We start from the raw sequence: 16,056 nt of genomic DNA, 5'->3' as shown, positions 1-16,056 counted from the left end.
AAATATAAGCTTCGGGTCATCTATGCATTTATCTCATTCCATTTTAGACTGACACTTCTTTTCCTTTCTTGTCTAGCTAGCCAAGTAGATGGCTTTATACTCTTATTCACCTTTACCTGATCCTGTTGCATGTAAGTTTTTATATAACAACGCCAAAGATTTAGATTCAACTGAAATCTATATTGGTTTACTAAAGCATGCTCGCTTCCCATGTATATTTTCATACTAATTGCAGATTTCAGTATAATGCAGGTAGTCCACCATTCCGTTTATACGAAACAAGAAAAACTACTCGGATACATGGGAAAACTTCAATGCACATTGACATGGCCAAACAAGAAAAAAGAAATAACAAAACATCCAAGGTGGCTTCAAGTTTAACAAGGCCTAATGCGTGTAGTGATCTCGTCTGCGCCGACGGTCGAAGTAGAAAGACATGAAGATTGTGAGAACAAAAACAATGCGATTACATCAATATGAATTGGTGTCCATAAAGAAACCTGCGAATATCTAGAGTCCGTCAACCAAGTGCTTTGCTTAGGACAAAGGATGGAATCAAAAGGAACATTCATTTTAAGCGTTGATTCGGAAAAATCAGTGCAAAATGCCAACTTCAGTACCATAACAAGTAAAATAAAAGCAACTCATTAAGATTCATTAGGCATACTTCAATCCCAAAATCTTCAATCCCCAAACAACCCAAAATCCAACCCATAACCATGGAAATTTGCCATTCTGACGGGCAGCACAGAGAGAACCTGTACGAGACACCAACTTCCACAATGCAAGAAATTCAGCAGCACATGTTGAGAAGAATGTTTAGATTTTGTTCGGAAGAATGTTAGAAGAAATGCAGATGGATTGGCTCAATTATCACATTTTACATTGTTCAGCTGCATGGTATGGTCAGGCTAATCGTAGCGGAAATTATGGATAAGAATTGGATCTTTTTGTCAAATTTAGCATCTTTCCGGTGTTTTAGTCTTGAATTCGGCAGTAGGGTGTCTTCTAGGGTTCTATTGTTATGGTTTTTTTTAATATTGTACTATCTCTATGTTATGTTCTCTTTGAAATTCTTGTAGCTTGATTTATTGTACTATTATTTATTTGTTTGTGTTGAGATTTTTTTTTGTTCAATTTATTCTCATCATTATAGATAAGAAATCAATTGGTTTTGGCACTAAAATTTGAAAATTAGAAAATTTTTAGAAATCACAACTTTCAATTTTCCATTTCCTATAGTTTTGCAATATATAATTCTTTTATATATTAATTTTTCTAAATAAAAGCAAAACTAGGGATAAAAATTATCCATACAATGCAAAGCCTAAAACTTGGACCAACTAGTTAACTAGATGAGTCAGCAATCAGACATTTCTGACCCATTAGCGACCAGGATTGGGCGATATATGAGACCTCAGTCCGACCCAAACCCTTTCCTCTACCCTTCCCTGATCGCTCGGAAATACATGAAGTTTTCATGGCACATATCGCGTCTCTCCCAATAAGTTATAGATAGAAATAGACTTAGCATTTAGTTCTTTTAATCAGATTTGGAGGAAGGAAAAAAAAGGTTTGATTAGATTCAATCAATCTATCACATCCATCAAATCCATGATATTATCAAAAATTTTTTTTTGCATGTATACCCTCTTAAATATACAAAATTGCATGAATGCCCTTGTCAAATTGTTCTTTACATGTATATCCTTATGTTCTTTCTTTTTTGCACATGTACCCATACTATTTAGTATGATAGCATCGTTAAAAAATAAACGGCTTAAAATTAAAATGACTGAAATACTCTCATAGGTATATATGCAAAAAAAGTTATAAAAATATACACGCAAATGGAAACTTTACGATGGTATTCATATAATTTCTTATATTTAGAAGTGTATACATTCAAAAAAATTATTAAAAAATTAAAACTCGACTGAAATTTGTCAAGTCTTTTATGATTCAATCGGATTAACAAGTCAAAAAAAGATCGAATTATATTGTCAATTTTCTTTTTTAAGATCTTGACTCAGTGAAGTTAGAATATTAGGCGATCATTTTCGTAAAGCTATTAGGTGATCTTGACTCATAAAAGCAACATGATTTATTCTATAAGAATTGATATCAACACGATTTAATTTTTTTGTTATTCTTTTTTATTAATGAATTATCTTTATTGAATTTTGATTTGCATTAATATCCTTGTAAAGTTGCTATTTGCATGTATATCTATATAAAATTTTCTTTTTGCATGTCTTTCAATAAGGATATTTCAGTTATTTTAATTTTAAATAGTTTATTTTGTAATGGCGTTAGATGATATGTGTATGTATATATATATATATAAAATAAAAAAACAAAATAAATATTTTATGAAAATATACATGTAAATAAAAATTTTATAAAAATATTTATATAATTTTATATATTTACGAGCACTCAATCTTGTGCCGGCTATAGTAACCGGTACATCCACCTATCAAAAGAGCATCAAGTGGTCTCAGCGGGAGATTATCGTGCACCTTCGAGGCACCGTCGGATCCAAGCCGACCGACCGACCGACCGACCGACCGAAAAACTCTCAGAGAGAGAGGAGGAGGAAGAACCGATCGAGGAGGGGGAGTCGAGCGCAAGAAGCCGGGCGGTAACCTATCGCATCTCTTTTACTCCATTTCGTTCTCGCCCTCCTCTCCACCTTTCGCCGCCCGTTTTCTTCCCCGTCGCGCTTCTCCTCGGATCTTAGGCCAATTCCTCGATCCAATCCATTTCTTTTGTTCTCCAACCGCTTCGATCCTCTCGAGCTCGATCTCGATCTCCTTCGTTCTCGACCTTAAAATCTAATCCTTGTTCGAGTTCTCGAATTCTTGGAACTGGAATTACCCGCATTGGGTCGCATCAATCGTCATGTTTCAAGATATCTCCGTTCTCCGGTTTTTAAGGTTATTATCGAGTGCTATTGTTGTGTGAAATCCTAGATCAAGCGCCATTCTCGCGAACTACATCGTGTTCTCGAGGGGTAAATTTCAGGACTTGAACGAGTAATTATGGTGTGCGGATTCTTTTATTTCGATGTTTCTTGGAAGATTCGATGTTAATGCTTCCCTGTCAAGTGCTCCACCCCTTCAGCGTCACTAGGAATCTAATTTCGATGCTCCATCTTGTAATTTTTTGGATTGTATAGCCGAAGAGATTAAGTAGTTAGATTTGATTCCAGTTCTTTCTGGCGTTTGTTTGTTATAATGAAAAAAAATCTTATCTTATTCGGCTTCTGGTTGTATGATTGCATCAGATTGAGTTCTTTTGTTTTTCCAATGGCCATGTGGGCCGTCTGTTAATGGTGAGTTATATATATGCAGGATATCTTCAAGTGGTGGGCGTAATTTTTTTCTTCATGCTAACTCACAAATCTATTTGATGGAATAATGTTTGGACTGACGATGATGGATCAAGTACCCAGCTGTGGACGACTTGGAGAAGATAATAATTCTCTATGATGCACTACTTAATGAAGAGAAAGTGATCCACTTGTATGGGCATTCGGTATTGAGGAGATGTCGCTGAAACTACCTCAGGGGTTCTCCTTCTTTAGAAGTGTTGGTTGGTTTGACGACAAGAAGGGTGACTCGGCTGCCAACCACAATTTTACTCCTTCCTTCAAACTCCAAACAGATAAAGAGATATACAGGCCAGGTGATTCAGTCACTGCAACCATAGAGATTTGTTGTCCGAAAATTTCTAAGGGAGTTACTGATGCAGAGCATTCGAGTGATGGCATCTCTTCATTCTTGGTCGATAACCTTACATTTGAAATTAAAGGCATTGAGAAATTGGATACTCAGTGGTTTGCTACACAGAAGCCGTTGCCTGGATCAAAACAAAGGAGAGGTAGTTTAGTTTCTATTTCCTCTTTCTAGATTTATACTGGCATTGGCATAAGTCAAAAGATTCATTGCTTTACTTGGTTAATGCTTGATAGCATCGGTGGCTGTGATGATTGCAAATCTTTGCTTTCTTCTCCATGGATCAAATGTAAGGCTTGAACTGCACATCAGTGATCTCATAATATGTAAAAAATCATACTTGTGCTATTCCCTTTGACATGACTGTGTTGCAAGAGGTTGACAAGTTCATTACTAAATATAAGTTGTTATTCTGTGTAAAAAAGTGAAATGCCTACATGACACAGTTTAGCTTATATAGGAATGTGTTCATGCATCACAAAAATAGATTGATGCTGGAAAAGGGAAAAGCCTTCAATAGATGTTCAAATTGATGGGCCAAAGGGTATTCGAAGTTATTATTTTTGTCACATGGAACAATAAAGAAGTGGATGCAGACATTTCTGATATAGAACTAAAGCAAGGTGGATGATTTGAATATGTGCTTGCAGAATGTCGTGCGCTTGTCAAGTAGGAGAGGCGAATGGAAATGTCATAATAGCTTAGTATGAAAAGAGGTGCCTATTTGGTAAAATTGCTAAGGAAAAGCTTGATTGAAGTATCTTTGGAGAAGTTTTAGGAGTTGAACTTCTAAAACTAAATGGAGAAATGATTGAGATGGACTAGTCATGTGAATGTTAAGAACTTCTTCAATAGGCATATAAAGGTAGCAGGCGAAGGGGAAGCATGAGTACACTGGAGGAAGGAAGCATTATTACATGTTTTTCAGCACTCAAAAGTCAAATTATTCTTGGATTTTAATCAATTGCTTTTCCAATTATTTAATACATCTTCTAAATAATTGTTACTTTTGTTTTCAACATTACATAATTTGTGAACTATGGTGGTAAATTTATGAAAACATTTGCTAAATGCTTTGAAATTGTGCCTTCCTGTTGACATGTTTGACATATTTATTTTTTAAAAAATTCATAATTAATTTAATATTTGCATTTTTCTGTCTTCTTAAATTTCATTTTTTTTATATATTCTCTGCTCCATTAAATTTATTCCATTTAATCTGGATAAAAATGGTTAGGAAGAATTTAAAAATTCATCTACTGATTGTGGCTTTAATAGATATAGGAATAGATATTTGGATTTGGTTTAACAGGAGGATTTTTTTTATATATATTCTGCTCCATTAAATTTATTCCATTTAATCTGGATAAAAATTGTTAGGAAGAATTTAAAAATTCATCTACTGATTGCGGCCTTAATAGATATAGGAATAGATATTTGGATTTGGTTTAACAGGAGGAATTCATAAAAGGTAATATAAGACTAGTTGGTGGAGGCTTTTAATTTACTTTTGTGACACTTAATTCTATATTTTCTGCATTAACTTTATTAGCTGTAACTAGAAATATAATTACTTGAATATTCTAATTCCTTCGACTTGATACCACTTACTTGACCCAACATACTGAAATGTGTTTAACATTTCACCATCTGTCCTTGTTGAAATTGCAGGCGAGCAATTGTTTCTGAACTCTAAGGCACCAATAATGGTATCAAAAGTGATTGTTTCTTCTGGGGCTACCAAAACATGTAAGTTTACTATCTATTCTAGGTTATTGTCTTTTAGTACGTTAAAGATTTGGTGAAAAATGATCTAGATGTTTAGCGTAATTAAGAGTCAAAGCAATTCATTCATTTTCATCTGTCTTTTATAACTGAAAATATTTTCTATTTTTTATTAGATGCTCTCAGAAAAACTAAATGTTTTGATTCAACCCAACCTTCTTATGATATCGTAGTTACACTATATTTTCATATAAATTATAAGCCATGATATCAGAAAACCATTGTTGGTGAAATAGGCCTATCAGCTTTATATGTGGTATATACCATTGAGTGGGGCTAGATGTTGTTGAGTTTTGCTGCTTTATGACTGATCTATGTCATTGAACCTTATGTGTCGAGAGGCTCTATTGTTCATAGATGGCTAATTTTTAAATGTCAATGAAGAGCATTACTGTAACAGATTCATAATTAATGTCATGTGCTAGACACAAAGAAGAAAGTTCTGGGGATGATGGCTTGATGGAGTTGTTTAACAAAAAATTGTCAAAAAACTGTTTTAACTCCTTTCTTATCTGTTCAATCACTTCTAGCTAAAGCTCAAGTTGATTGAAAAATAATACTGGAATCAGACATGAAATTCATTTTGCATGTATCCTTGTCATATACAATTCGTAAGTTCAGTCCAAGTAACCAACCAACAAAACTATTTGCTACAAATAACATCTTGTTCTTGCATCGGAACATATAAATGTTGACTAATCTGGCTAAGGTTGAACTTGGTAAAATGAAATGGTTGAATAATTGAAATATTATTCAGGAATACACATTGAATGCTGAGATTATGCATTGAATTTCTGGTAGTAGGTCCATAATCAAACTGAAAGTTGACTAGATATCTAGAGTATAGGAAGAGGAGGGGCATTCTGGCATTTAGGAAGTGGGACCAGTAGGATGTCTCAAATAGAATTATGTATCCTTAGAGAACAGAAGAGAGGATGAGATTCATTAATTCTTATCATTTTTCTTTGACACTGACTAATGAGTAAAAGACAGTTTGTTTTGAATGAGTGATTAGGAGGTGTTTTTGGATGTTCAATAATTTGTAGGCATTATACTCTAGAAATTATGTTTATTACCGTTTTCAACATTCTATGGCTTAAGGCGCCATTGTATTTTTGCTATCTATATTTTTCGTGTTAAACTGTTTTCTTTTTATAAAATATATTTTCAATCCTTGAGTTTAAACATTTTATGCAGATTTAGTACGAGTTGAGCTGCCAAAGGTTTTACCACCATCTTACAGGGGTATCAGCATTCGCTATATATATTATGTTAGAAGTACATTATGTGGATGGTGGCTTGTATTGGAGAACGACGATCATAATAGGTGCACGAATAATTTAATTCAATTGGTTAGTTCATCTACCGCTTAAATATTTCAACAAGTTTTTTAGTAGATAATTTTTTGCTGAAAATTATCTGCTGTCATATATAGTATTTATGGTTTACTTTCTGGAAATGACATGATTATCAATCATTCATTTTGTTATTTTTCTTTATTTTCTTCTCCTCCATAGATATATAATCATTCATGGAGTTGCCAATCTTTTGATAATTTTGTGGATGTTTGTACCTGCTGTTATGCTTCAGGTTTATGTATCCCTCTTAAATATTTTGTTTTATTACAATGACTGATGGATAATTATAAGCTTTGCCCGTTGGGTTCACTGCATGAATCTATTTTATGTTTTGCCTCGGTAAAGGGAAGCATCCTTTGATAATGTGGGACATCTCAAAGCCTTTATCACAAGTTCCATAAATGCTCCGTCTGGTAGTACCTTTCTGTTTGACCAACTATAGGAATCCACTACCTTGGATTTCCAACTCATTGGCCTCTCTCTCTCCTCCCCCTGCTATTTGGTGCTTCTAATCTATTTAGTGCAAACATTACTAACTGCTGCTAAACATATATTCTCTTTAATATATCTAGTTTACCTTCCACATATTCAAACAGTAAAAAGTCAACTTCTTTTGAGCTCAATGTGTTGACACTTGACACTATACTGACTATACCAGACATCTTATATATAGTAAAGGCCAGCTGCATCCTCCGTGTTAAGCCATCTGTGTTGTGTCCAATAAACTTTAATCATAGAACTGTGGTAAATCAACCCACACTGGACTTATTTGGCAGCATGGTGATTAAGGCAGACCACTCCACATATCTTATTGTTCAGTTGAAAAGTTGAACTGGGTTCAGTGAAGAACTGTCCTATTATGGTATCCATACACCGTAGACAAATTAAATTATCAATTAGGTTGTAAGTACCTTGAGGTTGAATTTCTTCTTGCCATGGATCAACTCAAAGTGCAGAAGGAGGTTACGTTGCCTCTAGAGCATCACCTCATTATGGTTGAAGAACAAGGATTTTGGAATCATATGTATCTCAACATGTTAGTGCATGGAACAACACCCATACTTGCAGGAAAAAGTGATATGCCTTGTGAAAGAATCGTCTATAGATACACCAGCCATGACGAGAGAGGTATATTACTTCCTACCCTTGTGATTAAGATAGCTCACTAACATGTTTTGAAGTCTGAGAGTGCATGTAGAGTTGTTAGAAAACATATTGTCCTATGAATTCTCTTGGATGTCTTCTTGCTACTAAAATCAACTCTGAAACACAGCACAAATCCCCCCCCCCCCCCCCCTCTTAAAAAAAACCTGTCTTATTAGGAATTTGAGGTAGCTTTATAAGGATCGATAGACATGTTTTGAAATCTAACAACACATATATAGTTATTGGAAAGTGGAAACACAATATATTATCAATTCTCTCAGGTATGCATTTTTTTGCTACTAGAAGAAACTTTGAAATACAAAACTAGAGGATTAAACTCCAAAGACAGACTAATAACATATTAAATAAATTGATTTTATGAAGAAAACTAATTTTGTTATTAGTATGGATACTGGGTTTTCTGACTGCTTTTAGTCATATTTTATCTTGGTGTCTTGACACATTATGATCAAGGAGACCTACCAAATGTTACTAAGTGGATGTCTATTCCCATATATGTGGACAATATGGGCTTTGCTAGTGAGTCCTCCACACTGTACATTGCCCATGCTACTGCATAATGCTCGTGCATACATGTAGACAGGATGAGCGCCATATCCTGGGTCATTACAGGAAGTGTCCAAACTTTTTCCACCAGAATCGTGATCCGACTCGCTAGACCTATCTAATTGCTCTCATCTCTCTCTTTAGATAATGATTGAATAAGCCTTCTAGAAATGTTCGACACCTCGACCAGTGTAGCATGATAATTTACTCCAACCTTTTCCTTAAGAGGAAGGACCTATCAGGGAGTGATAAACTGATAAGCCCTTTCCTAAGTGCCAATCTGTGTTCAGTGTCATACACAACTGGATTTTCACTATCCTAAGTGAAACTAAGTCTTGTTCTCTTAAGTTTTATACAATATCAGATCTCCGAATGGTTCTGCTAAGGCGGCAAAAATATTTGGAGGAATTGTTTCCTGCAGAGTGAACTTACGACTATTTAATTGTTGCAAGTCAAGATATTTTATAAATCTTGCTGGCATATGATGATTTTTAAATGCTTTCATTGTTAAGTGTACATCCATGTCTTTCCTCCAAAATGATGCCACCTTAGAATATATGTGTTCTTTCTTTTTCTTGCTTTATTATGGCGTGATCATTGCTCAACTTCATTTCCACAGGAAGCTCGAGCTCCTTTGCAAATATGGGTCTCGCAAAAGAGCAACAACTTGCTGAATGAAGGTCAGGGTAATTATATACTTGTTTTGGATGCATGCACTTGAAGTTCTTTAGTTCTGCATTATTTGTTTTATGTGGAGTGTCATTTGCAACTAAGCACGAAACAAATGCCGATAAATACAAATTCATTTTATCTATCATTACCGACCAACAAACCTGCTGGTCTACAGGGGATCGGCTTTATGAATCTGGAACCTCCATGTGTTTTCTTATATCAATACAGAGAAGAATAGGGGAAAGAAATGCTCTTTCCTTTGGAGTTTTTCTATACTTACTGCAAGAACCAAAAGCCTTACCTCAATTTGCAAGTTAGCTATACAAGGCCTTTTTCGCCATTATTCTAGTTTCATACGTTCTACTTCTTCCGATAATTTTTCGTCTTTTGATACCACCTCATCGAAAGAGAGTCAATTTATTATGCATTATTACTTTTCTCCTATTAGTTGATTCATTGGTAGAGAGCTTTTTAATTATGAAAGGTGGTGTTCGAATATTGCGGCAGTGTACCTTTTCCATTCTTTGTTGTTGCTTTTGTTATAATGTTGGGTCGGGGTTAGTGTTTGCATAGAATAAAAAATTCTAATTTTTCTTCCTTGTGGTATAAGGTTTTTATCAGGGTGAAAGTTTGGGTTCAGCACTCCAAATCATGCAGCATGCTCGTATTTGCTAGTATTCATTTGATCGGTGATGTTTGCTTGTTATGCTTTGGCATGCTAATACTCTGGCATGCATCGAAATAGAAAGCTGCTTGCTTTAAAGATTTACAGAGAAACGGAAAACTTTTGACCCCCTCAGTTTTAGCATGTTTTGATTCCTTTGCAATTACATTTTTGGTTTTTATAGTGGAACTTATATATGATTGCATTTTCTTATAAGCATCAGCATAAGCATAAATATTAAATACTACAGCATAATAATATCTTTGAGATGCTAATTTGACAACAAAGAGTATATTGAAAATGACAAATTTATCAGAATTGAAATTTTTGACACATTAGGATCAAATACATATCAAGTGTATGGCTACCTATTTCGTATATTTTGACATTGTATATGCTGTGATATAGAGTTGTACTGCGCCTACTAGGTCAATAAATTTGTGTCATTCGGTGAGGCATTGACATACTACATGTAGTATTAAACAGTTCAAACAGATACTTTTGATTCTAACATAACAATAAAATTATTAGTGCCGTCACCATGTCCTTAGTTGCCATACTGTCAATGATAAGAAAAAATAATGAAATTAAGTTTGATAATTCTTCAGGAAGTTTACCTCTTGCAGCTGATCAGTTGGAAATGCATTGGAGAGAAAAAGACGCAGATTCTGAATGGGTAGGTTTAAAAAGATTTCCTGTTACAATCCATTATTTTTTTTCTTTAAAGGTTTACTTTGCATGTGTTTGGATAAACTTCTAAGTTCCAAATTGCTGTAAATTTATATGTTCTGTAAATGAAAATTATGATTTTGTGTGGTTAAGTCATTGAAAAATAATATAACTCAGTGTCATGAAAATTCTCTCTCAAATGTCTGCAACCAAGCCTCCAGAAAAAGTTCCAATTTTGAAATCTCATAGTTTTCTATTTAGAAAATAAAAGATGATTTTCAAAATAAAGATCTTGAAAAATTGCTGATGTATTTTTTTCTTCCCTAGTTTCACTTTTATAGGTGGCCTGGACAACTTTCGTTATTCTTTACCACTTGGTCATTGGCGTGATATTTTCAAGGTTCAGGGAAGCCAAGTGGGTCTCTCTCTTTTCTTTTTTGTTTTTGGTTGTGTGTGTGATTTTGTGTGAGTTGGTCAGCTTTTTTGGATTTAAGAGCTGATATTTACCCGTGCATGCTTGGATGCACACACAAACATAAACACATATAAAAAGACAAAGGGAGGTGCTCTGAGATCTTAGATACCTACTTGTTAATGTGAAAGTCGAGTTATTGATATAAGTTATTTGTTTGAAGAATTTGGTGATCAAATCATATGCTTTGGTTTAGTAGGTTCTTTTTCTTTTGCTAAAAATTTAGTAGGTTCCTTGCTGAACCTAAACCATAGTTGTAATGAGAGAATACCCTTTTTCCTGACTATCTCAGAATCACTTGTTCATAATTAGTTAACATGTACAGAATCCATGTCATGTAGTTCACATATACAGAATTAGTCCTGTAAATCATCTTTCTACCATACTTAAAGACTCACTTCCAGCTCTGTATTTGTATTAGTGCATGCTAATCTCTTGGCAGGTTCGAGCAAACGAGAATTTTTATGGATTGGAAGACGGATATGATAGTTCGAGAGATGAAGTGTCATCTGTTTCCTCCTACAATCCTACCAAAGGAAATGCTGACATAACCCCTAGAAACTCTCTGTCCTTACTGTCAATTGCATCAACGCTTTCTAATAATGAATTCCAATATTCTCACGGAATGCGCCCTGGTTTTCCTTCCTATAATCCACTTCCTCGACTGTCTGTAGCTGAGGTCGTAGATGATCCTGGTGGAGGTAAGCATTTTCATTAAGAATAGAGTGAATACACATGTTGGTGTTAAAGAGATCCATTTACACAATTTATGTGCCTCACAAGGACCTCTAATATGTGGACCCACTACTATTTGATATGGGGCATGCACCAAGGGGTAATTATGCAGATCACATGACAGTTAAATGGATTTTGTTTGGACATGTTCTTTTATTAATATTTATTATTTTGGTATATGTGCTATATATTTTCATGCTAGCCCTACTACGTTTTATTTTTATCTTTCAAGCAAGAACAGCCCATTCTAACAATACATCATCTCAGTGTTGTTGTCACCTCAAAAGAAGCTTGATAATTCATCATCTGCTCCCTCTCCAAGTCAGCAAAGGAACTCTCAAGATTCTTATTTCTCTAAAGATGACATTGGATCACCTCATGCATCTAAATCTGTTGAATCGGTGGCATGTAAGTCACCACAGTATCTTCATGTAGTTTTGCCTGTGTTAACACCTTTGCATCATCGACATGTATAGCAAAACTAATCTGCAGCAAACATTTTCTGCAGCAGAAGGCTTCATTCGAGGAAGGTCCTACAATATCAGGATAGATGACCAAATTTTGCTTCGGTTCTCCCCAAGGAACTCTGACTCAACTTATTATTTTGGAGATATGGTATAAGTCTGTTATCCATACTTCCATTAAGTTTTACACTTCTAAGAGCTGAATCATAAGTTTCTTAAATATTCTAAAAACAGATAGGTGGAACTCTTACCTTTTTTCATGGAGGAGTTAGAAGATGCCTAGAGGTAAAAGCATTTCGACTTTATTGACTCTATACCCTTCATGAAAGTTGGGTCCAAATCTTGTTGATGTTTCCAGGTCTCAATAACATTGGAGACATCAGAAACAATTAACCAGCATTTTGTCCATACTTCAAGAAGGAGTTTGCCTACAATCACAAAGGTTATTGGACTGTTAATTGATACAGTGTGCTCTCATGAGCAATTTTTTAAATGTTTTCTTCTGGGATTTAGTTCCATCCATCTAACTTTCTGGAGAAATAATTAGTGAAAATCTTTTAAGCTCGCCTTTTATTATATAGAAATGCCTTAATCATTTTTTCACTTGTGCATTTTTATTACAGATACAAAGTGAGCATCATGAGGTAGTTGCGGATTTGGTTCAGACAAGCTTTCTTTTTTCAATTCCTATTGATGGGCCCATGTCCTTCTCCAACCCGAAAATTTCAGTGCAATGGTCGCTTTGCTTTGAATTTTTCACCACTCCCAAGAATCTGGACTTGACTAGGTACTGCTACAGTACTGAAACATACCCTGTGGACGCTAAGCTTACAACTAGTTACTGTATGTCTTTTCTTTTTGAAAGTCCTTTGATGGCTATATATTGTATATGGTGATAGTTTCTGTACTGGAATGTGGTTGTCGGTATGATTGTGGGCTACCGGTAGTTGTTTCTCCTGCCCAATTGCTCATATAGTGATATAGGTCTCACAGCAGGCCACTCTTTTGCCAAAATTTGCCTTGCCAGTAACGTAGCACCAGTTTCAGGCTGACAGTTTATCATAATATCTGCTCAGTTTTTTATGGAGTCATCTCAACTTAGAGTTCTGCTCTATAGCTGACCCTATGTTTGATTGCTAAAGGACTGGAAGATGACAATGAATAAGTTAAACTACTTAAACAACCAGCTAGTATACTCAATATCTCCTATATCCTTCGTCCAAGGTAAGTAGGTTGTGAATCAATAATTCAATAAAATTTATCTCCTAGTTTAATATTTTTTGTTTTTCCTGTTTTCATTTCTAAAGATATTCTCACATACATTAAGTCACAGCAGCCATAGATATCTTATTACCAATATCTTTTTTTGACCAATATCTATCCTGTGCCATATTTTGCCTTGGGTCCACACATGCACCTCTCCATGATACCTTCCACATCTACACGAATGTGGTAGTAATTGTATACATGAACATGTTGTATGTTACTTTTGCAACTTCTACAGTTTGTTGGTCTAATTTATTCAAGTGGCAGGTACGAACATCCTCTTCTTATTGAGCAAAGAGAAAAAGGCAATTGGGTTCTTCCTATATCTGTAAATGCACCTTCTTTACGGTCACAGGCCGTGCAAACCAGAAATGAGAAGCCATTGTCTCTTGGAAATTTTTTTCACACTTGAAGGTTAACAAAAAGTTAGACCTGCAAACTTTTTTCCATGACCCTTTTTTAAGAGAATTTTTCATGACTTCTTTTGCATCTCTGACTTGCCACTACGAATGTGAAATTGATGTTATAAAGGCTGTAAACAAATAGTAAAAGAAATATTCTAATGTGGGCTGCCATAATTGTTTATTTAAATTATCTGGGGGACCACATTTGATATACACAAGAAACTACTGTTTAAGTTCATTTTTAATTCCTTGTCCTTCTAATATTGTCTTCTTAGCGGCACCATTGTCTTCCAGTTCCCGGGCAATGCAAGATCCTTCTTCCAACAGGGTTTTCCCTGGGAAACACTGTGGTTGGATTGGAAATGTCCACCTAGCAAGTGTGGTTGTGATACAGAAAGATACATAAGAGTTAGAAAAATGTGCTCCAAAGATTGAATTTTGTATCATTTTGTTCGTTCTTTTGCATAATGAATATTTATTTACCTTCAAAGAAGAAACAAAATATAATTTTCTGAGCCAAAAAAAAAAAACAAATATGTGTTAGAGAAGATGACCAATGTTGCTGTGGAGCTTTGATTTGTTGAATAGGACATGTCATGTTATCCACTTAGGGATTCCATATTATGACTGCTAGGGTGATCACTTGTTCTGTTTTAGGAATCTCTTGCTGTTTAATTTGATTCTTTTGAAATACTCATTTCACAATATTCTTTGGAATTTGACTCTGATCATTACATCAGTAGTTAGACTGTCTAGATATTGTTAAGTGTACATTTGATGAATGACATGTTAATGAGAGAAAACAATTATAAATAAGGAGAGGTCACATGATCTTGTCTAATATATCTAGAAATCATACCAGAAACCGTGAAGTCTGACTCATAGGTTTCTGCAACAAGCTGAATCCCTCTCAAGTTGCTTTCTTTCAATGTCTGACACTGTCCTTCCCACCTTGATCCATTTTAATGTTAATCCAATGGGTCTGCAGAACAATTTTTCATTAATGATTAAACTCTTAACGAGCTTAATATTTTCAAATTGATGAGGGGAGGAGGAGGAAAAAAACTACTATTGGCCACTTTCATTTTTGTACAACCAAGTCATCAGTTCTCAGACCAATTTAGTTCTGACCTAATAAATGATACTGGAAAATACTACTATATCATTTTTTAAGCAAACACTGCAAAATGTTGATCAGCAATTAATGTGTACCAAATCAAACTATATATTTTTGTTAAAAAGCAATCTTCATTTATGTAATATTATTTTCCTTCATCTTAGGCAGTATACTACCTCTGAAATTTTTTTCCCCCCCTTCTGCAGGTTATTTTATCGAATTATTGAAGATTGTCAGCCAGAGAATCACCGAGACTAAAATATCAACTTGTTATCATGAGGTACTGTTAGCTGCTTTCATGTGGTTTCAAATTGTCAAAACGCCATCCAGCTCCTCAGAGCTTCCTTTCGGGGGTGGTGGTGGCACCATTATGTACTACCAACACTTCAAGCTATAAAGTTCAGGTTGAAACATGGAAGTCTTACTGATGATGAAGCACCATGAATCTTTTGCTGTCGGATCCCTAATATAAGTTTCTGTTATTCTTAATTTATCAAAATTAAATTGCTCTCTGTGATCGTCCAGATTGTGCATATTAAGCAGTGGCATTATTTTTTATTTTTCTCAAGGTATAGTGCGTAAACAATGTATGTTTTTTTTATAGTGTCAGAAAGACGACCATCAACTAGTCTCTTGCAGAAGAAATCATCCTGAGGAGCTCTGCCATTTTTCTGTTTCCATTTTTCTAGACCAAATATTGATGTGCGAATTTCATATGCTTATCCTACTTGGAGTTGGCTAATGTGGCTGTCAGTTACGACTGGGCCTCTGCGTCAGAAACCTGTATTTGAATGCAGTTTTCTAAGAGCTTACAGCTGAACATAGAGTAGGTGCGATAACTCCATGGTGCTGGGCCTTGTTAATTTATTTTTTTTTGAATATCAAATGGCCGAAAGCTGGAAGTTTTCCTTCTTCTTTTTTCCTTTTTTATTCTTTTGTTATGCATGCAGCATATGAGTGAGATAATTAAATAGCTGCAACAGTTTGGTCATCCAGA

General features: G+C 34.9%; 1 protein-coding gene and 1 long non-coding RNA gene across 14 annotated transcripts; both read left to right on the top strand.

The window, feature by feature from the left end:
* Positions 1-433, top strand: LOC148700736 (uncharacterized). Its single transcript, XR_015971448.1, has 2 exons — positions 1-131; positions 243-433. It is a non-coding gene; the product is annotated as an uncharacterized LOC148700736 (long non-coding RNA).
* Positions 434-2,447: 2,014 nt separating this feature from the next.
* LOC103702287 (uncharacterized) lies at positions 2,448-15,704 on the top strand. Of its 13 annotated transcripts, none has more exons than XM_088707503.1 (14): positions 2,448-2,644; positions 3,357-3,885; positions 5,412-5,489; positions 6,723-6,877; positions 9,216-9,276; positions 10,541-10,608; positions 11,516-11,774; positions 12,076-12,216; positions 12,317-12,423; positions 12,507-12,557; positions 12,631-12,714; positions 12,896-13,059; positions 13,806-13,952; positions 15,266-15,704. In XM_088707503.1, exons 2-13 carry the CDS (start codon positions 3,552-3,554, stop codon positions 13,948-13,950), a joined length of 1,647 nt encoding a protein of 548 aa, XP_088563629.1. In that variant the 5' UTR covers positions 2,448-2,644; positions 3,357-3,551; the 3' UTR covers positions 13,951-13,952; positions 15,266-15,704. The 13 variants fall into 13 exon arrangements, with proteins under 13 accessions (XP_088563629.1, XP_008782854.2, XP_026658479.2 ...); XM_008784632.4 differs by having other exon boundaries at positions 13,806-13,963; XM_026802678.3 differs by having other exon boundaries at positions 11,495-11,774; positions 13,806-13,963.
* The last annotated feature ends 352 nt before the right edge of the window (positions 15,705-16,056 follow it).

This window comes from Phoenix dactylifera, chromosome 11 (assembly GCF_051530095.1).
Source record: "Phoenix dactylifera cultivar Ajwa chromosome 11, Ajwa_hap1_PhDact_Kaust_v1.1, whole genome shotgun sequence".
Lineage (NCBI taxonomy): Eukaryota > Viridiplantae > Streptophyta > Magnoliopsida > Arecales > Arecaceae > Phoenix > Phoenix dactylifera.
Note: the sequence above shows the minus strand (reverse complement) of the source record. Positions and strands in the feature narration are given on the sequence as shown.